This window comes from Ursus arctos, unplaced genomic scaffold, assembly GCF_023065955.2.
Source record: "Ursus arctos isolate Adak ecotype North America unplaced genomic scaffold, UrsArc2.0 scaffold_17, whole genome shotgun sequence".
Taxonomy (NCBI): Eukaryota; Metazoa; Chordata; class Mammalia; order Carnivora; family Ursidae; genus Ursus; species Ursus arctos.
The window spans coordinates 50,124,809-50,152,590 of record NW_026622841.1 but is presented as its reverse complement, the minus strand read 5'-3'; the positions used below and the strand labels follow the sequence as shown (position 1 = coordinate 50,152,590).

Sequence of the window (27,782 nt, the reverse complement as noted above, 5' to 3'; positions counted from 1 at the left end):
GAGTCTTCTCTTTTGTGTGCCCCTATCCCTTGCTATTAAGCTCCAGCCATATGAAAAGATTCTGATGCCAGAGTACAACACGCTATTTTCTCTCTGAGCTTTCCCATATACTTGCCTGCTGACTCCCCTACCCTTGCCAAGATAACTTTTACTTACACTTCCCAATTCAGTTCAGGTATTATCTCTTCAAGGAAACCTTTCTAAAAATCACCTCATACATCTTCCCACACCACAAACACTACATCTGGGTTAGGAATACTATATGCTTCCTCAATACCCTATGTAAACATCTTTTAGAAGTCTGTTCTCATGGTCTCATATCAACTAGATTGGAAGTTTCTTGAGGGGAGAGTCTGTCTTTTTATCTCTATTCTTCTAAGCTCAGCAGGGGGGTTGGCACACAGCAGATTTTAAATAAATGTTTGAAGAGTGAATAGGTAAATGAAGAATTGACTCATATCCTCTTCTAGAATAAAAGGCATGTGATTTATGAACATTATTTTCATGGGCTTAGAGACATTTTTGGAAGGCAGCTATGCTCACCACTATACCACCAACGCTGCACGTAGAGACATTTTTGCTTATTTCTTGGTTCACTGCTAAATAATACAGGCTACCTTAAATCTGATTGAGAGAAACTGGAGTGTTACTGAATTGACATAAAGGGATGAGTGTGTTTTAGTAAAATGTCAATGCTACAAAGTTTTAACTCTTTAGCCAATTTATTCTATCCACTCAGTTTTTCTTAACAGGGATAGACCTTGACGAACGTCAGCTCTAAGTTGCCACTCTGGAAATGGGACGACATACCGCCTCTTTCCCTCTGGCATATTTTAGCTCTTCATTCCACAACTGCTGCTGTTCAGCCTCCAGGTCCTTGGTTAATTTATTAATGGTCTGCTGCAATTCATTTCTTTCATGATTTATTCTCTCGATGTCTGCAACTGAGTACTTCTGGTTATCAACAATGTTCTGTAGGCGAGTATTCTCCTGTTTCATTGTTTCATATTCTAGTTCTGTATTGAAGAAAACAAATTTGTTTAGTTCTTTCAATTCCTACAAAGAAATCGAGGCCATTATTTATTTATTTTTAAAACATTGTTGAGCCAGATTTTAGTTTTCTTAACTCAGTCTATACACCCAATGTAGGGCTCAAACTCACACCCCCAAGGTCAAGACTCGCATGCTCTACGGATTGAGTCAGTCAGGTGCCCTGATATCATTAATAGAGTTGATTAATATGTCTAAATTTCCAAGTTATGTAAATGTATATTTTTCTCTTCTCTTTTTGGGGATGATTCTATTTGATCCTACTTTGTTAACGTTCCTGAAAGATGATACAATTAAAGTTTTATGTTAGAAACTTACTTCCCTCTTGGCTTGCGTGATTTTCAGAAAGTGCTACATGAAAAAAATATGGCCCCACAAATAATTAGGATTAAGAATTATTACACTTAAGAGGGATAGTCTGCCAATGTTCACTTTAATTTTTAATTTTTTTTTTAAGATTTTATTTATTTATTTGACAGAGGGAGACAGCCAGCGAGAGAGAGAACACAAGCAAGGGGAGTGGGAGAGGAAGAAGCAGGCTCCTAGCGGAGAAGCCTGATGTGGGGCTTGATCCCAGAACGCTGGGATCACGCCCTGAGCCAAAGGCAGCCGCTTAACGACTGCGCCACCCAGGCACCCCGCCAACGTTCACTTTAAATGCTTTTAATACTCCAGCATGAGTCTCTGCTATGTCAGAAAACCCACAAGTTTTTCACAAATATAAAAATATTTATATTCAAATACATCACTTTATTCTTATTTCACTAACATTTTCAGTAGTTTGATCAAATATTAAGTAACTACTGTGGTTAAGTTCTCGTTCTATTTACCAAAATTTGTTTTTTTAAAAAAGATTTATTTATTTGAGAAAAAGAGAGCGTGAGTACAGGTGGGAGGGGCAGAAGGGGAGAGAATTGCAAGCAGACTCCACACTGAGCAAGCAGACTCCACACTGAGCGAGCAGCCTGACGTGGGCTCGATCTTGATCCCAGGACCCCAAAATCATGACCTGAGCTAAAACCAAGAGTCACACGCTTAACCGACTGTACCACCCGGGAGCCCATCTATTTACCAAAATTTGTAAGCAAGAATGACTATATTATTGTACTAAGACAAAATGGTACTTACAACCAGCAAATGATCATGCAAAGGGCAAGAAAAGTTATCAAACTTAAAATATTTGAGGTTATATAGAATGGTATTTTCCAACCTTTTGTTATTCATAGCTTATAAAGAATATGATAGTACTTTAAAGCAGGCTGGGATAGATGGATGAGAATACACATGACCAAAGGGGCCAAGACAATCATTCCATGGGCTGACAGGATCAAGATCTTGGCTTTGTTATAACTCATTTGTAGCATTGTACTTGGAAAGTTCCACACTTGAGCTCAAAATAAAAATTGCTGAAGTAAAACATTATACATTTATCACAGGAATCTGCACAAAAAATCCACAAGGTACATCTTTCTTTCTTTCCTTTTTCTTTTCTTTTCTTTTCTTTCTTCTTTCTTTCTTTCTTTCTTTCTCTCTCTCTTTCTCTTCCTTTTCTTTCTTCCTCCTTCCCTCCCTCCCTTCTTCCCCTCCTTCCTTCTTCCTCTCTTTATCTATCTATCTATCTATCTATCTATCTATCTATCTATCTATCTACCTACCTACCTACCTACCTACCTATATTTATACAGTTTAAATAGGTCTCTTTGATTCTTGGTCATGAGTGACTTTAATCCTGAAAGTTAAAATATTCAGAATAAAAACATCTTCGGTTAAATTATCAAATTATTATCTCAAACTAAATCAATCTGGAATGGCAAATAATTGCTAAAGGATCTCTCTCACATCTTTAGCTTGTAATTACTGGGAAAAAATTCTCACAAGAAAAGTAGGAAATACGAAAATTCTCTTGATATATACCAATGAGGAAGACAGAATATTATAAAGTATTGATTGCATTACAAATATATATATATATATTTTTTTAAAGATTTTATTTATGTATTTGTCAAAGAGAGAGAGAGTGAGCACAGGCAGGGGGAGCAGCAGGCAGAGGGTGAAGCCCTGCTGAGCAAGGAGCCTGATGCAGAACTCGATTCCAGGACCCTGGGATCATGACCTGAGCGGAAGGTAGATGCTTAATCAAGTGAGCCACCCAGGTGTCCCTGCATTACAAATACTGCTATAATAAAAACTTAGTCCATGGCTTCTTGTCATCATGGAGAATAAACATTAGGGGCCACGTGTAAATTATTTAAAGGCTTGGTTTAGAGCAAATCTAATATATGTAATCAGAATTATTTGGAAAAAAATAAATTGATTTAAGCAAATACTTCATATAATTATTATCTTTAACTTGACAGATGGTTATGATTATATAGACTAAGCATTACATCAAATATCCTAAGGACTATCTACACAAATTCTACGTGGGACAGACACAGCCTGTAAAATCCTACAAGAATAAAACTGAAGCAGACAAACATCTAGAAAAATAGTACAGTAGGTCCATAGAGTTATTCATTTTGTAAAGTGCCATCCAGTGGCTCTGTGATTTATGTGATTTACTTTCCTTTGCTTTTCTTCTGGCAGTACAGAAATATCACTCCATGTGTTACAGTATTTTTAATTTTATGATTATGACTGATATGTGCTTATGAAAAACAAGGCCAGGCACACACAGGATATAAACATGCTTTCTTTAATTGGGCTTTTACTTCCAAAGAATTGTAGTACTTCCATCTTTCCATCTTACTTTTCAATCAGCTTAAGCTGCTAAGTGGCTTAGGAGGTAGTGAGGGAGGATAAGACAACTGTAGCAGACTGAAGCCAGCAGAGATTTAAGACTCTGGTTTATTAATTACAAGGTGGAATAGAATATATATTTATATCAGGCAGCATATGTTTTTAGGTTAGGTCCCTCTTGGCTTTAAAAAATCAGACAACTGAAAATATGTTAGAAGGTGTCGTAGGTTGAATAATGGTCACCCAAACATATGAAATCCGAATCCCTGAATCTGTAAACATTTCCTTCTTTGGTAAAGGGGTTTTTGCGAATGATTACATTAAATATTTTGAGACAAGATTGCCCTGGATTATCGAGTGGGTCCTAAATGCCATCATAAATGTCCTTAAAAGATAGAGGTTGAGAGAAACAGACACAAGCAGAAGAGGAGACACACATACAGAGAAAAGGCAATGTGAGGATAAAGGTAGAACGTGGAGTGACATGGCCAAAAGCTCAGGAATATCATCAGATAACAGAAGCTGGAAGAGACAAGAAATGAATTCTCCCCTAGAGTCCATGGGGGAAGCTTGGCTGTGCTAAATTTTGGAATTCTGGCCTTTAGAACAAATTTCTATTGTTCTAATCTACCAAATTTGTGGTATTTTTCTACAGCAGCCTCAGAAAACTAATACATGTAGAAGGCATTGAAAACTTGGTGTCCTGCTATAGCCATTCACCATTAAAGAAAAAATGATATGGATGACAAAGCTGTCTCCGTATGTGATAAACCCCGGGCAGGTCCCCATTCTAGTCTGAAATGTCCTCTTTTTTGCATTGGTTGTGCTTACCTACTCTAGAGATTTCTTCATCAAGACCATTCAATTTCTGGTCAAGAATGGCTGAATGAGACTCCAAATTGCTCATGTATGCCTGATATTTTTGAACATCTGCTTGTAAGGAAGTTTTCAATTTTCTCAATGACTCTAGACGATTCTTTAAAAGAAAAAAAAACATATTATTCTAATTGATAACCATTCCTTTACTTGAAAATAACACAATATTATTTAAATTCATCTTGGAGAAAGGTATATTAGCGTTTCTTTTCCCTTTTAGAGGGAGCCAAAGAACTAAAAGGGAACTTTGCTGTTATTACTTAATTAAGAAGATGTACTTTCCAGGAAGTCAGTTTGGGATACAAAAAGTCAAGGGCCAGAATGAAAAAGCACAAACATTTAAAATCTGATGTTTTACGAACAGTCTAGGCACCTCAGTAATATAATACCCCAAATAAAATTAGGTATCTGGATATTATCATTTAGCTTTTAGAAAGCCCTTAGGATACAGTATATTATATAAACCCACTTACCACCATTCCCTTTTCACTAACTACATAACTCAGGGCTTCTTGTAAATTGTGCTCCCCAGAGGTGTGTAACATGGGGATCTTGTTCAAAAGATCTTTTTGGTCTTATGTAAATAGGTAAGACTCTTTCATCATATTCTGAACACCATTAGTTCAAGACTGATAGATCACAAGGGAAAACAAAGCTCTAGAGATACCAAACATGTTTTCATGGGGAGTTCTGTCCTATGTAAAAAAAAAATTAACTTTTAAGAAGCTTATTTTGTTAATTTTTTTTTTTGGATAAAGAAACAGCTGGTATTCTCTAAGGAGATCCAAGAGCCCAAAAGAGCTAAGTATATAAGCCTATTGATGAAATAAGCATGTTTACTAACCGGTTCTTTTTCTCTTTCTTGTTCCAATCTTGCAATCTGTTCATTCAATGCTTTGTTTTTTGCTGCTAATGATTCCAGCTTGGAAGCATCTACATTAAATAAATCCTCTGGAGAGAAAACCCCAGAACTTAGTAAGATTTCAGTTCTGCCTAGAAACATTTTCCCCCCAGGTCTTCACCATTCCTCTATCCCTTATTACCTTTAGTCTCTGCTCAAAATGCTACCAGTGAAGGATAGCTTACCCTCTAAAACAGCAAACCTTTCCCTTCACTACACTTTCTACCCTCTTACCCTGCTTTATTTTTGTTCGTATCACTTATCACCCTTTGAATGATAGTTGTTTATTTTATTATTATCTCTAGTAGAGGTAACCTCATAGGGCAGGGATTTTCTAGCTCTTATTCATTACTGTATCCTCAGTGCCTAAATAGTGGCTTGCCCACTGTAGGTATACAATAAATATTATGTGAATAAATGAATTCACCAAATGCTTTTTATATTAGATCACTATGAATTTTCCTCTTTTAAAATGAAACATCATTTACTTTGCTCTCTTTCTTATGTCGACAAGCTGAAATTGTCCTATTATTTCAGGAAGATACATCCATTGGGAACATAGGGGAAATGCTTTCACCTTTTGTGCTGATAGTGGCAAGGTGATATTTTCCTGTTTTGATTGATTTCATTGGAGAAATAGTTTTACACATCTTAAACTTATCTGTTTTACCTACCATTCTACCATTTTACATACGAGACTACCTTAATAAAAGAAAAAAAATTAAACTAATTCCTCTGGAACATTTTAGAGTTAGCTAGTAAATACTGAATGTCCCTAGGTTATAACAGAGTGGAAACACCATAAAGAATTTCTTTCTTTGGAAATATTATGGTCCATTAACTGCCTGCCACACATTTTGAAGGGACCTTAGGTCTTTTGACTAATTGGTACTTTAATTTCTCAAACAGTAAAGCATGAATATCATAGGAATATCACAGGAATAACATGTGCTGATTATCTTCTGTGTTCCTGGTAGTGTTTGATACTTTATGTACATGGCCACCTAGTCTTGCAAAACTTCGTTAGACAGGTTAAGTAATTTGTTAAGGTCATGTAGCCAGGAAAAGATTTTGCCTCAGGTCTGACTCCAAAATTGGTATTCTTTCTGCTTAATTATCACTTCCCGCCACCAAAGAAACAATGAAGACAAAAATTAGTAGGCATCCAAACACATTTAGAGTAGCTCATACAAACACTGGGTGTGGTAAAATGAGCTACAACTCCACGAACAGAGTTTAATACATGACTGATAGCAAGCACACGAGGAATGAGAGCACTTACTCAGCTTTGACTGCAACTCCGCATTCATCTCTTCAAAACTGTCAGCACCAGTCATGAAACTCTCATAGCATTTTATGGTGTAGTCCAAAAACAACTGATTGGGTTAAGCAGATTTAAAAACAAAGCTATTATTCTCTATTTAGTTTGTTCCATTTTTCTAAGTGAAAATTTAAATTTGAATTAAAAAAAGAAAAGTCAGGAACACTAAGTAGTTATAAGAACTCCTATAAATGAAACACAAACCTATGATACATCATTAATTATGCTGCACAGACTTAGTCTGCTGCTTCTAATGTGAATGAGAATAATAAAGAATACTTAAATTTGGATAAAGGTGATAATTAGCAAACAGTAAAGAAACCATACCTTCAGAATTCTGAGGTCAAACAAGGAAGCTTATTAATAAATACAATTCAACATAAAATGCACATTTATCTTTATGTAATCAACCTTATGAGAAATTTAAATGAACTGATGATGACCTAAGTCCAATTAATCTAAGTCTAGCTGTGAAAACCAGAATGAAGGCTGTAGTTACACTGTAACTTCAGTCTAAAAAAAAATGGCATGGTTAGTAGAAATCTAAATAGTAGAATATTAGCATTCTTAATATTTATCCAAGAGAAAGTAACACTATTTTTTGCAGTTATGAGGTGTTTTGGTCACTGAAGATGCATGCTTTGTTAGGAGGTGAGGATGGCTGATTAGAATTTTCCAAAGCCTATATGAAATAAATATCCCTCAAGACAAACCAATTCCCTTTGCACTGATTCTCTGCTAACTAAGCAACCTCCATATTACTTGGTTGATATGGAAAGGGTACCCTGAATAGGCAGTATGAGTATTCCTGTAACTGGAAAGTTATATCACTGATGATAAATTAATATATTTTTATTCTATTTCAGATCATTTCTTTAAGCTTGGTCAATTTTGATTTTGCAGATTAAAAAACAAATTAAATTTCTGCAGTCAAATGCTCTGCTACTAAGCAGCACAAAGGTGAGTTTCAGAATCTGGTGAAACTGGGTACTTTGATAACCTTTAATTTAAAATCCTTTTTTATAATACTTTATACAGAACGGCACTTTATAATTTCCAAAGTGCTGCTCTGTATATTGTCATTTGAAATAATAGCTAAAATAGTAAGAATAACTTTTACTGGTTTAACCTTTAGGATAAATGTCAAAAAATTTAATATTTAATAAGTGGTATATTTGGCTGAAAAATGAGGTATAGATAAATCTAGTCCAGCGCACATATTGCAATATGGGAGGAGAATTCTCTCAAGAGTAGGATCAAAGGCTTTCTAACTGCTTCTCCAGCAGGGGTCAATGCTGAAGTAGTAAAAGGTATTGTTACTCTGTTAAAAAAAAAAAAAAAAAAAAAAAGTAATGGTACCTCTTTGAACTATTTCCCAGGTAGTAATAAAAAATGAGACTAAAGTTTCTTGCCGTTTTCTTTTTATGTCAAATGCTCCAAAGAGTGTAGATTGGAATTAGTGCAGAAAATAGTTTTTCTTTTTAGGGACCTGCATGGTGATTGATCTTTTACATGTGCTAGGGCACATTAATGTTTAATATCAATACTATAAATCACTTCCTTGGAGTTGCTGTTTGCTCCATTTAGACACATAAATTTGCCTATTTTAGGAAATAGGGTGGGGTTAGTTACATAGTTTAGGCTCCAATAAAGTATGGCTTGGGAACCAGCTTAGACCATGTTTACTTTTATCTCAATTCCTTTTGGCAGTGGTAACTCAGATCTAAGTGGTAATACGCCTAACTAAAAAGGCCAAAACAAAACATAACACCTGTATGTAATATTTTAAGACTCAAAGACTTATGCTTTATATTGACAAAGAATTATACTAGACTTATGTTGCAGTATTGATATCTTCATTCTAAAAGGTAGGCAAGAAAAGAAACGCTACATTTATATATAAAACAATAACATGCTATGATTTAATTCCAATTTCCATGCATTTTTTTACTTAGTTAACATTTTTATTTATATTTATTTTTTAAAAAAGATTTATTTCAGAGAGACAGCGAGCAACAACAAGCATGAAAGCATGTGGCTGCACAAGTGGGAGGAGGGGCAGAGAGGGAGGGAGAAAGTCTCAAGCAGAATCCAAGCTGAGCATGGAGCCAGATGCGGGACTCGATCCCATGACCCTGAGATCATGATCTGAGCTGGACGCTTAACCAACTGCACCACACAGGTGCCCCACTTGGTTAACATTTTAAATTTCTCTGCCTACTTAATTTTAAGAAAATACAGTGTGACTCCGAGACTAAATCTATTGAAAAATTCAATTTTAGAAGTTTTTCGGGAAGCAAAAAGACGAACTCTACAAAAGTGTATATTAATTTCTTTTTTTTTTCTTTAAAGATTTTTACTTATATTTGTGAGAGAGAAAGAGCAAGAGAGCACGAGCAGGGGGAGAGGCAGAGAGAGAAGCAGAACCCCTGCTGAGCAAGGAGCCCAAGGCAGGGCTTGACCCCAGGACCATGGGATCACTACCCGAGCCAAAGGCAGACACTTAACTGACTGAGCCACCCACATGCCCAACTATATTAATTTCAATAGTGACACAGTTAATAATACCAAGATAACTCTAATGTTTGTGGTAGTGTAAGGTACCTTATTATGCATAATTCCATCTTCAGTTTCTTCTCCCCAAGGCTGTCCATCATCAAATAAAGGTGAGCTTTCTTTCATGGCATTATGCAACTAGTAAGTACACAAGCAACATATTTAAGTCGATGAAACGTGAGGAAAACACATAGCTTTCATGTTTGTAACATTTGTTTTAGTGTCATTTTTAGAAGCATTTACATTATTGCATGACTGAAAGTCTCTAGAGAGGTCATTTTATTGAGCATTAAAATGTAATCCTTTTGATATTTTAGTAAATAAATTCTTTTTTAGAATTAAAAAAGGATGGATTACATATTTAGTTCTATAAAATATGCTGATCTTTATGCTACTAGTAATTGAGAGCATAAACACACATTTTAATGCAACTCTTGAGAATCTAAAAAAAAAAACCTGCCACATAAAAGGTGAGCCAAAAAGGATTATTTCTCTTTTATATGAACTCAAGTTCAGTGCTTAAATGTTATGTACAGACTCCTTTAGTATGTATAAATATGAACTTCAGATTGATTACAATGTGAAATATTCAGAAACAATTGTCTAAGCTTGAAAGTGATAACAGAGAATACATTACAGCAAAACAGTCAGATGTTTATAATGGTAAGCTAAAAGCAAAATGGCTAAAGGTTTTTAAGGCAAAGAAATTCCATTTTGGAACACCTAGTCATATAAATTGTTTTAAAAATACAACCTTCCAAACATGAAAAAATAACTAGAAAATGTAAATGAAACTGCTATGAAATGTAAAAATATAAATGTGTATCTAGTTAATGCACATTAAGCTTCCAAGAAAAGCACCATGCATTAGGAATGAAAAGGACGACGTGATTTCTGTTAAAAATATTTCATTAATTTTTCTTATCCTAGGACCTACATATCAGAATCCCAAGTTCTTAGCCCAGAGTTTCTTGCCAGATCTACTTCTTTCCTATTCCAAAGATACTCATATAAGACTTTTTGTACACCAAAGGTGAATGCAGGCAAACTCTACTAACTCATCCTTTACCACTTCTTCCTTTGACAAGGCCTCAGGTAACAATCAGATTTAAGTAAGTCTGAAAGACATGTGGGGCAGAGCCCAAGATTAAGAACAGAATCTTCTACCTTGTTATCAGGGTAGATAAAGACGGTGTTTCTGTTGCTTTGTCAAAGGTCCATGTGAAAATTTTTGATACTCCACAAAGACAAAAAAAAGATCCTTATAGAGGGCCAAACAACTCACCAGGAGCTGTATAAAAGAATACTACAAGAATTGAAAGTTCTTCTGAACTGAGATTTGGTTGAAACAGTTTCAACCTGAAATTGTAGAGATAATCAGAAATATGGATTTGAGTAATATTTTTTCAGTAAAAGATCATATTTTCCAGTATACCACTTCTCTATATAGTGAAATATAAGAGAGGAGAAAAGGACTCAGAAGGCCTGAGCCTGCCCCTCTGCCCAGGAAGGGGAATTAATCGATAGCCCCACCTGAGCTAAGAGCCTGGAAGGCAGAACTGATCATCCACTGAGCAAAGCTATAGCTAGTTACCTTATTTGGACAGGAAACTTGGGGCATGTGTTGCTTTAAGTCAAGACCACAAAGAACCCTTGGGGCCTGTTCTCCTGCTCTGCTCAGGCAGGAGAACTAATTCACAACCTTACCCATGGCTAGTACAGCTTCTGGCCCTGTCCAAGCTGGAAGCCTAGCTGGAGCACCTGGAAAACTGCCTGGCTCAGGATCAGGTGAAGAAAGGCTGGCTGGGGCTTTGATCAGAACCAAGTCAGCAACCCTGTCTGGCCAGAGTCTGGTGCACAGGTTTGCCTGATTAACTTCCCAAGAAGAATCTTGCCAGCCTTGGGGTCTGTTTTGTCTCCTTCCTCCTCTCTGGTAAGGAATCTAATCTATAGCCCTGCCCACTGCTGAATACAGCCTCCAACCCTGCTAACCAGGAAACCTTACCAGAGCTCATGGGAATCTCAATAGTCCACCCTCTAGCACTAGGTACAGCAGCAGTTGAGTGGAGAACCTGCTCAGTGGCTCTGCTTCTGTAGACCCAAGACAGTAGAATTGTTATTAGGGGAGCCAAGCATGCAATTCTCTCTGATTTGATTCTTGCTGGCCATGAGGCTTGGTCTGAAGCCCAGTGGGACAGGGAAGATAATTTATGGTGCTGTCCAAAGCTGAATACAGTCTTGAACCCCACCTGACCAGAAAACCTAACCAGAGCACCTGGGAATATGTGTAACCCACCTGACAACTCTGATTATAGTGGCAGTGGAATGAAGAATCTGGCTGGTGGCACTATCATCTGTAGGGCTGGGATGGTGGCCTGTTAGGTCAGGGAACTTGGAGCATAGTTCTGCTTAATTTGAACCCCAAACGAGAGCCTTTCTAATCTTGAAGCATGTATGGGGGCCCCCTCCCAGGCATGGAAACTAAATTGCAGTTTTGCCAGCTGCTTTTTACAGCCTTCAGCCCGCCTGACCAGGAAACCTAACCAGAGTATATGCGATGCTGTGTAGCTCATCCTACAGTCTTACAGTGACACTTGAAGAGAGAGCACAGCTCATGGCCTTCCTTGTATGTAGAGCAAAACAAGTGGTGGCTCCTTCTGTTCAGGGAATTCAGCATATACTCACACCATTGGTTTGGGACTCTAAATGAGCCATTAGGCTTTGGGGCTGTTCTACTGCACCAGGGCAGGGAAGTTAATTTATAGCACTTCCTATTGCTGAGTATGGTACCCAGGCCCAACTATCCAGGAAATCGTGGGGTCTACCCTATAGCCTCACTTGGGCAGGGAACCACGCCAGCAACTGTATCATTTGATGATGATCTGTTCTCAAATAGTAGCACTTCCCTCTCTCCTAACCTCACAGCTTGGGCAGTGACCTTTCCCAAACACAGACCCTGATAAAAGCCCCACCTGCCCAAGCACATTACCAGCTGATACATCTAAAAACCCAATCTGAGCTGACTGGTAAAGAACTGTCTCTACCAAAGAGAACCTGTCAAATGTGGGAGAAGAGACCACTTACTCAAAGATGCAGGTATCATCATAAGGAATCAATGATCATGAAAAATAAAGTAAACATGACACTACCAAAGATAACTAATAAAGCTCCAATTAACTGACCCTACAGAAATGGAGATATATGAACTAAATCAGAATAATCCTCTCAAAGATGTTAAGTAAACTACAAGAACACACAGCCAACTAAACAAAGTTAGAAAAACAATGTATGAACAAAACAAGAAATTCAACGAATAAACAGAAAGTATAAAAAAAATCAAATGAGAAGTGAAAAAAAAGACTGATCTAAAGAATTAAATAGAGAGCTTCAAAATCAAAGTCAACCATGCAGAAGAAGGAATCAGTGAGCTAGAGGACAGGACATTTGAAATTGTCCAGTCACAGAAACAGAAAGAAAAAAGAATGAAAAAAAGTGAAGAAAGTCTACGGGACTTATGGATCATCATCAAATGATACAGTATCTGCATTATGGAAATCTCAAAAGGAGAAGAGAAAGAAAAGGGGACAGAAAGTATAAAGCAATAAGAGACTTAAAGCAATAAGAGATGAAAGTATAAAGTATAAAAGTATAAAAAGAAAGCATAAAGCAATAAGAGACTTAAAGCAGTAAGAGATGAAAACTTCCCAAACATAGGAAGAAAAATGGACATCCAGATTCATGAAGCCCACAGGACCCCAAACAGGGCTATGTTGACACATATTATAATCAAATTGTCAAAAATCAAGACAAAGAATTTTGAAAGCGGCAAGAGAAAAGGAAGAAGTTACATACAAGAAAACCTCAATACGACTATTGGTGGAATAGAAATTTTTTAGGCCAGGAAAGAAAGGGATGGCATAGTCAAAATATTGAAAGGAAAAAAACTGTCAACCCAAAATACTGTATCTGGCAAAACTGCCCTTCAGAAATGAGGGAGAGATACAGACTTTCCAAAATAAAAGCTGAGGGAGTTCATCACCACAAGACCTGCCTTACAAGGAAAGTTACAGGGAATTCTTTGAGTAGAAGAAAAAGATGCTAATTAACATTATAAAAACATATGAAGGAAGTGTAAAACTCATTGGTAACAATAAACATACAAAGTCTGCTTTTTTTTTTTTTTAAAGATTTTATTTATTTATTTGACAGAGATAGAGACAGCCAGCGAGAGAAGGAACACAAGCAGGGGGAGTGGGAGAGGAAGAAGCAGGCTCATAGCGGAGGAGCCTGATGTGGGACTCGATCCCAGAACGCCGGGATCACGCCCTGAGCCGAAGGCAGATGCTTAACCACTGTGCCACCCAGGCGCCCCCAAAGTCTGCTTTTCTAATACAGTGGTGTGTAATTCACTTATGACTCTAGTTTAATAGTTAAAAAATAAATGTATTAAAAAGAACCATAACTGGAATAACATATTATTGGAAACACGATATAAAAAAGTATATAAACTGTAACATCTATAACCTAAAATGTAAAAGGGAGAAGTGACAGTGTAAAGTTTATGAATGTTATTGAAGCTATCAGTTTAAAATAGAATGTTATAGCTGTTTTTTTTTTTTTCCCCTTAAATTAGGCTCTACACCCAGCCTGGAGCCTGATGTGGGGCTTGAACTCATGACCCTGAGATCAAGACCTGAGCTGAGATCGAGAGTCGGCTGCTTAACCAACCGAACTACCCAGGCACCCTGAATGTTATAGTTTTACAGATATTTTATGTAAGCCTCATGATAATCACAAGGGAAAAACATGAAGTAGATACATAAAAAAATGATAGTCAAAGTATGCTGATACCAAAGATCATCAAATTCCTAAAGAAGACAGAATAAGGACCACACAGAACAATAGATCTACAAAACAGAAAACTATGAACAAGATGGCAATAAGCCCTTACCTATGGATAATTACTTTAAGTGTAAATGGATTAAACTTAGCAACCAAAAGACACAGAATGACTAAATGGATAAAAATAAGATCCAAAAATAAGATCCTACAAGAGACTCACTTTATTTAGTTTTAGAGACACAGACTGAGAGTGAAGGGATGAAAAAGATATACCAGACAAAATAGACTTTAAACTAAAAATGGTAGAAGAGACAACAAAGGTCATTACATAATGATAAAAGGGTCAATCCATCAAGAAGATAAAACATTTGTAAATATTTATGCAACCAACATGGAAGCATCTAAATATATAAAGCAAATACTAATAGAAGTAAAAGAAATAACAGCAATACAATAATAGTTGGAAGATTTTAATACCACACTCTTAACAATGGGGAGATCATCCAGACAGAAAATAAATAAACAGCAATTTGAACAACACTACAGACCAAATGGACTCAACAGACATATACAGAACATATCCAACAAGAGCAAAATATACATTTTTCTCATGTGTACAAGGAATATTTTCTAGGAGAGATCATAAGTCATAAGACAAAGTCTTAGTATGATTCAAAAAGAAAATATACCAAGTATCTTCTCTAACCAAAATGGTATGAAACTAGAAATCAACAATAGAAAGAAAACTGGAAAAGTCATGGGAACACGGCAGTTAAATATTACTCTCATGAACAACAAATGTAGCAAAGCAGAAATTAAAGGGGAAATGAAAAATTATCTTGAGACAAATGAAAATGGAAACAACATACCAAACTTACAGGATGTAGCAAAAGCAGTTTAAAGAGGGAAGTTTTTAGCTATAAATGCATAATAAAGAACCTAACTTTACACCTCAACGAACTAGAAAGAGAAGACCAAAATACACCCAAAGTTAGCAGAAAGAAGGAAATAATAAATACAAAGAAGTTATAAAAATACTATGGAAAAAAGTGGAGGATTTTTTTTTTTTTAAACATCAGAGACTAAAGGAGGTCAGCCTAAGTCTGGCTAAATTTCTAGGATTCTGTTAAGTAGGAGAGATAATTAGAACAAGAAACCTATGGTGTCAGTGATTCTTACAATCTCTCATTGATTCTTATAGTGTTCAGTTCTACCACCTCAAGGAAACCAAGACAGCAAGGAGGAAATTTCAACCTATATAATAAACTTGGAGGCATCTCAAGAGTCTCTCCCCAGCAGAAGCCAAAGCAGGTACTCCGTTAGCTTCTGAATCACTGTGGAAATGCTATCTCCTAACCACATATGAATGACATAAGCTACTTAGTGAAACAAGGGTAAAGTGTTCTACTGACAACAGACGTATTTGCTGGTGGGAAAAGAGAGGTAGTTATCCAATATCCATAGATATCACTGAGGAGAAACAAATTGAAAGCACAGATGTTATATACAAAGTTCAGTAAAATGTGAATTGTATTAATGGACTATGGTATTGGATTTCTACTCCTATCTTGATAATGGTGGTGCTGACAGTACTGAGATATCTTCTGGGTCAAAATTCATCCACCTAGTGCCTGCCTATATTTTGTTAAGGGATTGTCTATGGCCAAGAAAATGTCAGGAGGACAGGATTCCAGCACTAAGGACAGGAAACTCAGAAACTATAAAATGAAGAAATTGAATTAGACCAAAGATTTGTATTTCTCAACAGTCAAAATACAGCACATAAATCAAAAGGGAAAAAATATTTGTACCATATCCATATGAGCTAATTACCCCAAATTGACTGTTTTTGATGTTCAAAATGGTGCTCCTACAAATCAATAAGAAAACAGAAAAATGGCAAAAGACACAAATAGGCAATAATAAGTGTGAAATATGTTCAAGTGGAGAAAACTGAAAATATGAAAAAAATCATGTTTTTACTCATTCACTTAAAATATTGATAAACTTAATATATAAGATTAATTTATAAAGGTTAAAATTTACAGAAGAAAAAAAATATATACATAAAATAGGACAAAAAAGCCCACAAGAAATATCAATGACAAACCATACAAAAAGACAATTGCTTTAATAATATATATTTTAACAAGCTATTTTTTCACCTTTCAAATGGTAAAGATTTCAAAATGATATGGATGACATGGGAAAATGTATATGCTCGTGCATTGTTGAGGAGCTTTAAACTGGTACAAGTTTTCTGAAGGGAAATTTGTCAATATATATCAAAAGTTAAAAGAAAAACCCAATAATTTGTGCAGCAAAAATGCACCTTTAAAATTGTAGCCCAAGGAAATGTTTTACATTGTTGTCTTTGAGTTGTGGGATTATGGGTATACCACTTTCTGTGTATTTCTGTATTTTCCAAAAATTTTTTGCATGAATATGGATTTTAGTTAAAAAAGGGAAAAAACCCAAAGTAATGTTATGTATATAAATGGGGGAAATAATTCCTTTTTTTTAAAGCTTCAAAACCTAATGAAAACAAATAATTTCCTTGCCAGTGTGGTAATTCCTTACTCTCACCTCTAGAAGCATTTGTTAATAGTGTGAAGAACTTAAAATCAAATGTGCTTTGAAAAATGAAAAGCGATGCAGACTTTGAGATAGCTAGCAAAAGACAGACTGAATGAAAAGCCTACAGCGAATATCATTCTCAACGGCGAAAAGCTGAAAGCCTTTCCCTTAAGATCAGGAACACGACAAGGATGCCCACTCTCGCCATTATTATTCAGCATAGTACTAGAAGTCCTTGCAACAGCCATTAGACAACAAAAAGGGATAAAAGGTATCCAAATCGGCAAAGAAGAAGTCAAACTGTCTCTCTTCACAGATGACATGATACTCTATATAGAAAACCCAAAAGACTCCACCTCCAAACTACTAGAAATTATAGAGCAATTCAGTAATGTGGCGGGATACAAAATCAATGCTCAGAAATCAGCTGCATCTCTATACACGAACAATGAGACTGAAGAAAGAGAAATTAGGGAATCCATTTCATTTACAATAGCACCAAAAATCATACATTATCTTGGAATTAACTTAATCAGAGAGGTAAAGGATCTATATTCTAGAAACTACAAATCACTCTTGAAAGACATTGAAGAAGACACAAAAAGATGGAAAAATATTCCATGCTCATGGATCGGAGGAATAAACATAGTTAAAATGTCTATGCTACCCAGAGCAATCTACACTTTCAATGCCATCCCAATCAAAATACCAACGACATTTTTCAAAGAACTGGAACAAACAGCCCTTAAATTTGTGTGGAACCAGAAAAGGTCCCGAATCGCCAAGGAATTGTTGAAAAGGAAAAACAAAGCTGGGGGCATCACGTTGCCGGATTTCAAGCTATACTACAAAGCTGTGATCACAAAGACAGCATGGTACTGGCACAAAAACAGACACATAGACCAACGGAACAGAATAGAGAACACAGAAATGGACCCTCGGCTCTTTGGGCAACTAATCTTTGACAAAGTAGGAAAAAACAACCAGTGGAAAAAAGACAGTCTCTTCAATAAATGGTGCTGGGAAAATTGGACAGCTACATGCAAAAGAATGAAACGACCACTCTCTCACACCATACACAAAGATGAACTCCAAGTGGATGAAAGACCTCGATGTGAGACAGGAATCCATCAAAATCCTAGAGGAGAACATAGGCAGCAACCTCTACAACATCGGCCAAAGCAACCTTTTTCATAACACATCTCGAAAGGCAAGAGAAACAAAAGATAAAATGAACTTGTGGAACTTCATCAAGATCAAAAGCTTCTGCACAGCCAAGGAAACAGTCAAAAAAACTAAGAGGCAGCCCACGGAATGGGAGAAGATATTTGCAAATGACACTACAGATAAAAGACTTGTATCCAAGATCTACAAAGAACCTCTCAAACTCAATACACGTGAAACAAATAATCAAATCAAAATATGGGCAGAAGATATGAACAGCCACTTTTCCAATGAAGACATACAAATGGCTAAAAGACACGTGAAAAAATGTTCAAAATCATTAGCCATCAGGGAAATTCAAATCAAAACCACCTTGAGATACCACTTTACACCAGTGAGAATGGCAAAAATTGACAAGGCAAGAAACAACAATTGTTGGAGAGGATGTGGAGAAAGGGGGTCCCTCTTACACTGTTGGTGGAATGCAAGTTGGTACAGCCACTCTGGAAAACAGTGTGGAGGTCCCTTAAAAAGTTAAAAATTGAGCTACCCTATGACCCAGCCATTGCCCTACTGGGTATTTACCCCAAAGATACAGACGTAGTGAAGAGAAGGGCCACATGCACCCCAATGTTCATAACAGCATTGTCCAGAATAGCTAAATTGTGGAAGGAGCCGAGATGCCCTTCAACAGATGACTGGATGAAGCAGATGTGGTCCATATATAAAATGGAATATTACTCAGCCATTAGAAAGAATGATTACTCAACATTTGCAGCAACATGGACGGGACCGGAGGAGATTATGCTAAGTGAAATAAGTCAAGCAGAGAAAGACAATTATCATATGGTTTCACTCATTTATGGAACATAAGAAATAGGAAGACCGGTAGGAGAAGGAAGGGAAGAATGAAGGGGGGGCAATCAGAAGTGGGAATGAACCATGAGAGACTGTGGACTCTGGGAAACAAACTGAGGGCTTCAGAGGGGAGGGGCGTGGGGGATTGGGATAGGCTGGTGATGGGTATTAAGGAGGGCACGTATTGCATGGTGCACTGGGTGTTATACGCAAATAATGAATCATGGAACATTGCATCAAAAACTGGGGATGTACTGTACGGTGACTGACATAACAAAATAAAAATTATTAAAAAAGACAGACAGAGAGAGAAATAACAATATCTTGAGGAAAAAAAAATCTTTCCTACTTATACATTTTAAAATGAAAAATAAAATACCTTGATGCAGTCTATTAGCCAAACCAAGGCTGCCACAATGTGTGGCCATGTATGAGGGGCTCCCACTGTATACATGGAGCTTTTGGATAATGCAAAAGGATACCTATGAAAAATTAGGAAAAAACCAGAAGGCAACAATGTTAATTTTGTGAAAATAGCCTAAAGTAGGCAAGAAGTTACATTAGAAAAATTCCATATATATACCAACAGTCTTGACTTGTTTAGAAGTAAGATATTTATTGAGATTTTGTCCTTGATCATCTTACTCTGAAATGATTTTGTGTATTTTTTAATTACTTCTCTGCAGATTTTTTTATACATATATCCCTAGCACTGCAGAACTTGATTTACAACCAGTATGTTGGACTTCTGTCCTAAAAGATTGTTTGTTCCCTCAAATTCAATGTACTCCAAATAAACCACACGAGTATACTCTTCATCCTCAAATCCATTCCTCCCCATCTTTACTCTACACAGCCATTCTTGACTTCATCCCACCCCATTTTCTCCAGGCATCCAAGCCTGTCGTTTTTCTTCTATAAAATCTGTGGTATCCAGCCCATCCTATCTATTCCTCGTCACTTCAATATTTGGAAGGCCTTGTGAATTATCTTCTATAGTTCAGTAATAACCTGCAAACAGTCATTTTTCTTGCCTTTTAAATTTATTGTAAGATATACTGCCCACCGTGACCATCTTAAAATATATTATTTCTCTAACTCAGAATCTTTACAAATCAATTGAGTGTGATTCTTCTCTGTGTTCCAACAATCTCTCTAGGCTAATAAGAAATATAACATACAAACCCAAGATCTTTAAAGATTCTTGGAACCTCTTCTTCAAACTTTGTGTCTGGAAGTTCATACGAAGGGCACAGGAAGCCATAAAGAAAAGTGAAGATCTTTAGGAAATCTTTAACAGAAGGAGCTTGTAGAGATTTCATGGATACACTATATGCATAACCATTTTCTGTAAGAAACTACAATAATTTTTATGAAACATCAAACATTTTATAATAGAACAACAATTGGAAAATACTTGAGAGAATATAAAATACCTCACAGAGTTGTCGAATACACTGCTGAATGAATGCTTTGTCATTAAGTGGTCGTGGGTCCTTGATTTTTTCAGAACTGGAAAATATACCAAACTGACTATTCCGGGATCCATGTCCACTAGTTCTGGAAATATAAACAGTCAGTCAAAACTATTTCAGTCTGTGATCAAGCCTAAGTTATTTCAAGGTGATTTTATATCTTACTAACAGTAACAAACATTAAAGTTTAATTCTTTTCTCTTATTCAAAGCAGAGAAAAAGAGTAAATAATGGTAAGTATAAAATGAGGTGGGAAGAAGAAAGCACTGTGGTGCTTTGCATTCCTAACACATACACTATCACCTAAGAATGTGCATTTTGAGTCCACTAGATCTTCTGTACAACCATTCTCCAAGTCTATTCAGTAAGCCCAGTCCTTTCACCATCCTATTTAGCCTTCCACGATTGCTCCTTTACTCCTAACCCATTCATTTGCCATTATTTCTTTTGGGAAAATTGCTTTCCAGACGTTAAAATAGGTCGTGTATGCTTTTTCTCTTGAACATTTTTGTGTCATGCAATATTGTGTATCTGATTGTTATTTACCATAAATTTAATTGGTGCAACTCCTTAGTCATTAATGGATCCAACATATGTGCTCCATTCTAAGCCCTTCCCCTGCAAAACAAAACTTAATTTGTTTACATTTTTATAATGGTTTCTTTTGCTTAACTTTGTGGCCTGATTTAGCTAACAACTGTAGTTTATTAAATATCCTTAGAATAATAATTTTCCTTATTGAACAGATGCCACAAAACTGAGTTGCAATGAACATTGTTGTAATATCTGAACTCTGTTCATCAGAGCTCTATTTCTCCCTGCAAGTTTGCTTACTGCTTTCAACTTCTCTCCTGCCAATGCTCTAAAAGTTCTTTAGCTTGGGCCCTCTCAATCCACAGCCTGGATCAGCGATTTTTCCCGAGAATTTGCTAATTTGAGAACCACTGTTCTACATACTGGTATTACTTAATCTTTAGTGTGTGTGTGTGTGTGTGTGTGTGTGTGTGTGTGTGTTTTACCTGAAAGGAATACATGTATAGACTCAGCTCTCATTCTACACAAAACTGCACTATTAGATATCTTTTTAAATTATAAGAGAATTCCCTAACCAATCAAAATACTGCATCATTCAATTTATAGCTTAAGAGCACAGGGTCTAGAACCAGTCTGTGATTTCAAATTTTGTCTCTGTTGCTAGTTGTATGACCTTGGGTAAATTACTTAACCTCTCTGTGCTTCAATTTCCTTTTCTATAAAATGGATACAATAACAGTATCTATTTATAGGGCAGTTCTGAGGATTGGTTAAAAGAGTTAATACAGATAAAGCACTTAAAACAACGTCTGGCTTATAAAACTGCTCAGCAAATGTTATATTTTATAATAATTATCATCATCTCTGAGGTTCATCACTGAAGGAAAAGTTACATTACAAAAATGCCTTAAGATTTTTCACCAACAGGAATCAATACCAGAAAGAGCTTAATTTGGTTTCAAGGCAAAGACTTTTCATAAGGTAACAAACGTTTCATCTCTGAATATTTTCAAAACAATGAACAGGTTTGCCTTAAAACAGTTATATTTTGTTTTGGTGAGTTAAAAGAACAGATTATTTTTTCAATCTTTCCTTAAAAAATAAATCAATTTATTTTTTTTACACCTCAATAATGAGGTGTAATTTGCTTAGAGTAAAATGTACCTGTTTCAAGTGTACAGTATGATGAGGTTTGACAATGTAGATCCTGTGTGATCTCTGCCACAATGAAGATACGAAGATATTGTACATTTTCATTGCAAAAGTGTATTACTCCTTAACAGTCAATCCTTGCCCCACCTTCAGCACAGGCAACCACTATCTATGCTACACAGTGGTTCTCAAAGTGTGATCTTGGGGATCTGAGAAGTCAAAGCTATTTTCATACTGAAAAACTAAGATGTTATTTGCCCCTTTCATTCTCATTTTCTCATGCGTGTACACTGGAGTTTTTCAGCGTTTGGCTACATGGTGTGTGATATTTTAACAGACTGAATGTGGAAGTTGATATGAGAAGCTATCTACTATTTAGTCAGACATTAAAGAGATTTTCAAAAATGTAAAACAATATCACTTTTCTTACTGAAATAGTTTTGTTTTTGGAAAAAAAATTCTTTTAAAAGTATGATATTTTTATTAACATGTAAGGGGTTATAATTTTACATTCAATGAATACATAATTAAAAATTTTCATTTTTAATTTCTAATATGGTTAATATCCATAAATACAGCCCACAAAATAAAAGCTTTTTGGAATCTTAAAATTTAAAAGTATAAAAAAGCCTGGGACTAAAATGTTGAACTAGATGATGGCCTTCTAATTTTATTTAATTTTAATTTTATTTGATTATTTTTTTAAGATTTTATTTATTTATTTGACAGAGAGAGAGACAGCCAGCGAGAGAGAGAACACCAGGAGGGGGAGTGGGAGAGGAAGAAGCAGGTTCCCAGCGGAGCAGGGAGCCCAATGCGGGGCTCAAAGGCAAACGCTTAATGACTGAGCCACCCAGGCGCCCCCACTTTCTAATTTTATAATGCTATGATTCCATACTATCTGAAAGCTAGGTATAGAATTTTCAATCAACTATTCACTTATAACATGAAATAGTGGCCTGAATGCGCTGATATATCTCTTAGCACTATCTAAGACAGATATAACCATTTCACCATTTAAGATGGAAGAAAGCTAGCTTGTAACTTTCTTTTGTAAGGGATCATGCCATCCAATTTTTTTGAGAATCCCTTCATTAAAACTAATAAAAAATATCATTACCTTTTACCAAACACAGAGGCTTTTCTTTCAGACGTGGGTTTGTTTATATTCAACTTTCCAAAGGCTGGTTTCTCTTTGCTTTAACAAAATGAAAATAACAAATTAAAAAAAAATAAATATAAAAAATATTAGTTTAAGAAATTTTTGGAAATATGTTGAAACTAGCACCTCTTTCCCGATACCTATCAACATAATTCAGAATTATGAAAATTTTTAGTAGCAATCATAGCTGTTACAAATGGCTAACAACATGCACAAGTAATAATGCTAAAATGTTAAGAAAGCAGAAAAAAACCATATCTACACTCTCATTTCAATCACGTTAATGTACGTACATTTATGGATAACGTTAAAGAAAAAAAATTTAAAAATAGGTATCTTCAATCATAGGATGATAGCTACATTTAACATTTTTCTTTTAAGGCCTACTCTATGAGAATGCACCTACACCTAAGAACATACATTATGTAATTAACAATCCCAAAACATTGCCAATGGCAGCTTTAGTTTTCAATACAATTCAAGGCATAAATCTTTTAGTATATGTAATGTGTAACAATACAAAAAATTTCTGATTTCAGACGTTAAAGATACAAATAATTCAAATTTCTAAAAGTAGCTGAGGCTTATACAACGTAAACCTAAGTAATTTAAGTATAGTTATCAAGTAACTTGTACCTTGGTATCAGAGGATTGATAATAGCCCTCAGTGGCTTACAAACAGCTTTCTCTTAATGAGAGAATAAACTCACTTATAGAGAAAAACTAGTTTATGAGAGTATAATTATATACCCTTTTCCAGTGAATACTGAGAAAACAGTTTGGAGAAGTGGTTCTGTAGGCTCTTCTAAACTGCAGCTTATCATTGAGCAAATAAGTAATAACTGATAATTTTGCCAGTTGGATATACTTCAGTAAATCCAAAGTTCTAGCAATAAGCCTGCTCAAATAAGCAGGTCTAGAATAAAGGAGGAAAATAGGAAAGACTGCTGAGAGGGAATTAACAGTCCTTTTTAGGGGTTGCTGGGCAAAGGATGCAGCTTTGGAAATTTAAGGAACAAATGAGATAAAACACACCTAATCACATGCCAATTTTTAGTCTTCATTAACCCAAATTAGGTACCACTGTGAACAAACAAGTTTCATCTGAACATCATTCATAGTACATTTTTGTATTGATTATCCTTACAGATTTCTTTGTCCAAGACGGTAAGGCAAGAGGTACTTACGTTTGAGGGGTATGGAGGCCTTGTTTATTGAAATCCTGAGACCTTAAATCCTGCATGGAGAGGCGGCCAGCACCACCGGTGGAAACCGAACTGCGCTTCATGCTTACTGCCTGCATTCATGAATTCAGTATTAAAAAATCTTTCCAGATACAGATGCCACGTTAAGCACCAACTGTTATCTTCATCCTCAAACACAAAGCAGCCAAGTTCCATTGTTTCTTCAAGATAATCTTTTCCTGGGCCCTCTTGTTCATATAAGGTGAAGTCCTCAATTGCAGGGAATGTGTATTTAACTTCATTTAAAAATATTCACACATAAATATTTACTAACTGCTACATGTACACCTGAATGTGCAAGGCAATTGAAATGACACAATGATAAATAAGGTATAATTTCTGCCTTCACATATCTATGGTAGTTAAAGCCCTGAAACCTAACGCAGATCACCATACTGCTGTTGGCTGCACCTTTTCATTGGGAAAGTCAAAGGCTACCCGACAAGAATTACCTCAAGAAGTTTCCTTCACTTTGGTTTTAGAGAATACAGCTATTCTGTTTTCTTTTTCTAACATCCATCTCTCTTGCTCTGTCCTTAACCCACTGCTTCCCATTTATATTCATTTAGTGCCCCTCTTACTTCAATCCCCTTCCAACAAGGATCAATTATCTGGTCCACAAAATTGTCTACAGGCTGCTTATTTCTCAGAAAATTAACATTTCATTTCCTAAATATCTACTGAAACAGTTGCCTCCTAGAATACTCATGACTGACAAACCTTTGATCTTATCTCATCTCTGTGGCATATTCACCTAGATTTCCCAGGTCCTGTCTTGGTTTCCAGTGAAGTGGACATTTGTGGTTATCCTGTCACTTCCCTCGGCTCTCCTTTGTCTTTTAAACTGATTACACTCTTTCCATCTTGGTTGGGCCACCTCTTTCTTTTACTTCTTCGTACATTTCTGCTACCCATTCAACTTTCCTACTCACCTATATGTGCACTCCAAATCTCCACTCAAAATGTAATTTAAGATTAAGACTTCCCTACACGCCCACTAGGACGTTACAGTAGTAACTCAAACCCAACACCTCAAACAGTTCATTTCCTCCCTCCTCTCCCTGCTCCCATCAATTCTTCCCCTTTCCTCCCTCCGGACTCTCTGCTCCCCACTAGTGTGCCCCCAGGTCCTCCTTTTCTCCCTTGGAAGTCACTGTCAGTAGAAATTTATCGGACTCCGGAAAACCGGCGCCTCGCAGAGTCTGCCCAGAGGCCTCTCACAATAATAGACACTAAAACGTTGTCCCTCAGGGCCTCTAAATCTAAGGTGTTGGCGCGATCGCTTTCTCCCTTCAGAACAGTTCTGCCGACACAAAATTAACTCAAAGTCATTAGTTACCCTTCTTCCAGTTTCGTGACCCAACCCAGGGACCGAATTTCTGTAACCTGTGCAACTACTTACCGGGCAGGAATGCAGCCGCCAAAACACCCAACTCCTCCCTCCACCCGCCGGCGCAGTTCGAATTTTAAAAATCTCCGCTGGTGTTACGTCATCACGTTCGTCGAGCACGTACGCAACTCATACGCGCCGCTTGCCGTCGCGGGAATTCTGCGTATTGCTGGCGTCCCGCCGCCTCACTCAGCACACTGACATCTCAGGTAAGTGGAAGTGTGCCCTACAAAGTCTGGTCCGACTTCTAAAGTTAGCGCTGAAGACACGGGCGCTGTTTGTCTCTGAGTAGCGGACAGAACTGTTCAAATCGTCCTGGATACGCTTTTTCCGTACAGCAATATGGCCGCGCCCGTTGGCTCTTAGAAAAAGAGAAATTTCTTTCCTTTGCCTTGAAAGTGGCGTCTTTCATGACCGCTGTTTAGAGGGTTGCTTCTTTCCTGATGCGTGTCTGGGAGACGTCGTGCAGTTTTTCTGACAGGGGAAGCAGTGAGGTAGGAGATAGTGACTGCTGAGGGTGGGTGTAGCCGGCTTCGAGGATGGAGCCAGTGTGACGGCCGCTAGGGTTCGGGTTCGCAATTTGCTTGTTAATGTTTCACGGTCCTCTAGTGGTGGTCAGAGAGTGAAGCTAGGAGGAACCCAGGGCGGTGGGGGGTGGGTTTGGGTGTGAAGGGGAGAGGTTGGGGGCGGGGGAGAGGCAGAGAGTGAAAGAGTTTAAGCACAATACTTTGCTGAAATAGGACTTCCCTGCTTCCCTGAATTTGAACTCAGAGACGTGTACTGCCCAATACCTGGAGAGAGATGGGGGTGGGAGAAAAGCTTTGAGCCAAAGTCCTGATACTAATTCTTGGAGCAATTTTGCGGTTAACTAGAATTGGAATTTTGGGTACGTCACCTTTTCTGAGTTTCAGTCTTCTTGACTAAATTTCTAGCTCTCACTAGCCATTACATTACCTAGTCACCACAAGTGGTGACTGTGAAGGGAGGGCCAGTACCAGGGTTACCATCACTAATAGCATTTGTTTGAACGGTTGCTATGTGTCAGGCACCGCACAGCACTTCATGTAGATTATCTCATTTAATTCTCTAAACTGCCTTCTGAGATGTCATAGAAAATGAATTTGAGACTCAGTGAGATTAACTTGTCCATGGTCATACTGCTAACACTACATGGAGTTAGAAGTTTGGATCTAAGTGCTGCTATTACTAACTGTGCTGCTAACCACTTATGTATATCTTATTCTGTCCCCCTCATAAGTTCTCCATTATACTAGATTTAGTAGGCAAAGCCAGAATTTTGTCCCCTTCCCCCTTTTTTTGTAAAAAGATAACAAGTTTTGAAAAACATAGTTGCCAAAGGAGGACTGCTCAGAACCAATAACCGTCCAATTTTGTTAGGGTCTGGTACTTATGAAATCTGTGAAAATTGCATTGTGCTCTGCCTAGACCAGTCTTTCATTTTATGCTTTTTGCACTCCCTTGGTAGCAGTGGTTAAGCGCAGCAGTGTTATTGGGCAGTATTAATGGGCTGACTTATGGCAAATGTGCTTTGAAAAAGCAAGGGCTGATATGCTAACAACTCCTAATGAAATTCTGTGACCTCTCTGGGTTTATCTCATTAAAAAGGGTCAATTTACATAGGTAATGTAAATGCTTTGGCAGGATGTAATGTAAATGTAAATTGTAATGTAATGTAAATGTAAATGTAAATTGCTTTGGCAAGACTCTCTCACCTTTAAGAATTGAATGACTTTTGATTTGGAGTATGTGGCCCTAGTGGCTAGATTCCAGGATGGAACAGGAGTTAGTGCGGAGGGCCAAGGAAAATAGGAGAATTCAATTGGGATTCCAGAAATAAGATCATGTTTTAATTCTCTTTTGCTAAATTGGCTGAAAATTTTGAATTATTAACACTGTAATTAAAAGTTTATATTAAAACAT

The 27,782-nt window shown here is 36.8% G+C and overlaps 2 protein-coding genes across 4 annotated transcripts in view; one reads left to right on the top strand and one right to left on the bottom strand.

Annotated features, from left to right (window-relative positions):
- The window catches only part of NDC80 (NDC80 kinetochore complex component), a 52,873-nt gene extending 26,926 nt beyond the window's left edge, over positions 1–25,947 (bottom strand). The window contains exons 1-11 of the mRNA XM_026496046.4: positions 25,854–25,947; positions 24,395–24,504; positions 23,166–23,243; positions 20,321–20,444; positions 20,070–20,242; positions 19,264–19,366; positions 9,492–9,581; positions 6,849–6,942; positions 5,510–5,616; positions 4,621–4,765; positions 811–1,016 (exon numbers count right to left, since the gene is read on the bottom strand). Of these exons, the coding sequence (XP_026351831.1) occupies positions 811–1,016; positions 4,621–4,765; positions 5,510–5,616; positions 6,849–6,942; positions 9,492–9,581; positions 19,264–19,366; positions 20,070–20,242; positions 20,321–20,444; positions 23,166–23,243; positions 24,395–24,495 (1,221 nt within the window). The 5' untranslated portion in view covers positions 24,496–24,504; positions 25,854–25,947. The remainder of the gene's footprint in view (positions 1–810; positions 1,017–4,620; positions 4,766–5,509; positions 5,617–6,848; positions 6,943–9,491; positions 9,582–19,263; positions 19,367–20,069; positions 20,243–20,320; positions 20,445–23,165; positions 23,244–24,394; positions 24,505–25,853) is intronic.
- A 40-nt stretch (positions 25,948–25,987) lies between these two features.
- METTL4 (methyltransferase 4, N6-adenosine) overlaps positions 25,988–27,782 on the top strand; it is a 219,692-nt gene continuing 217,897 nt past the window's right edge. The window contains exon 1 of one of the 3 annotated variants that reach the window (XM_026496048.4): positions 25,988–26,050. The gene's annotated coding sequence lies outside the window, so the exon portion shown is untranslated. The other 2 variants (XM_057313225.1, XM_057313224.1) reach the window with 2 other exon arrangements.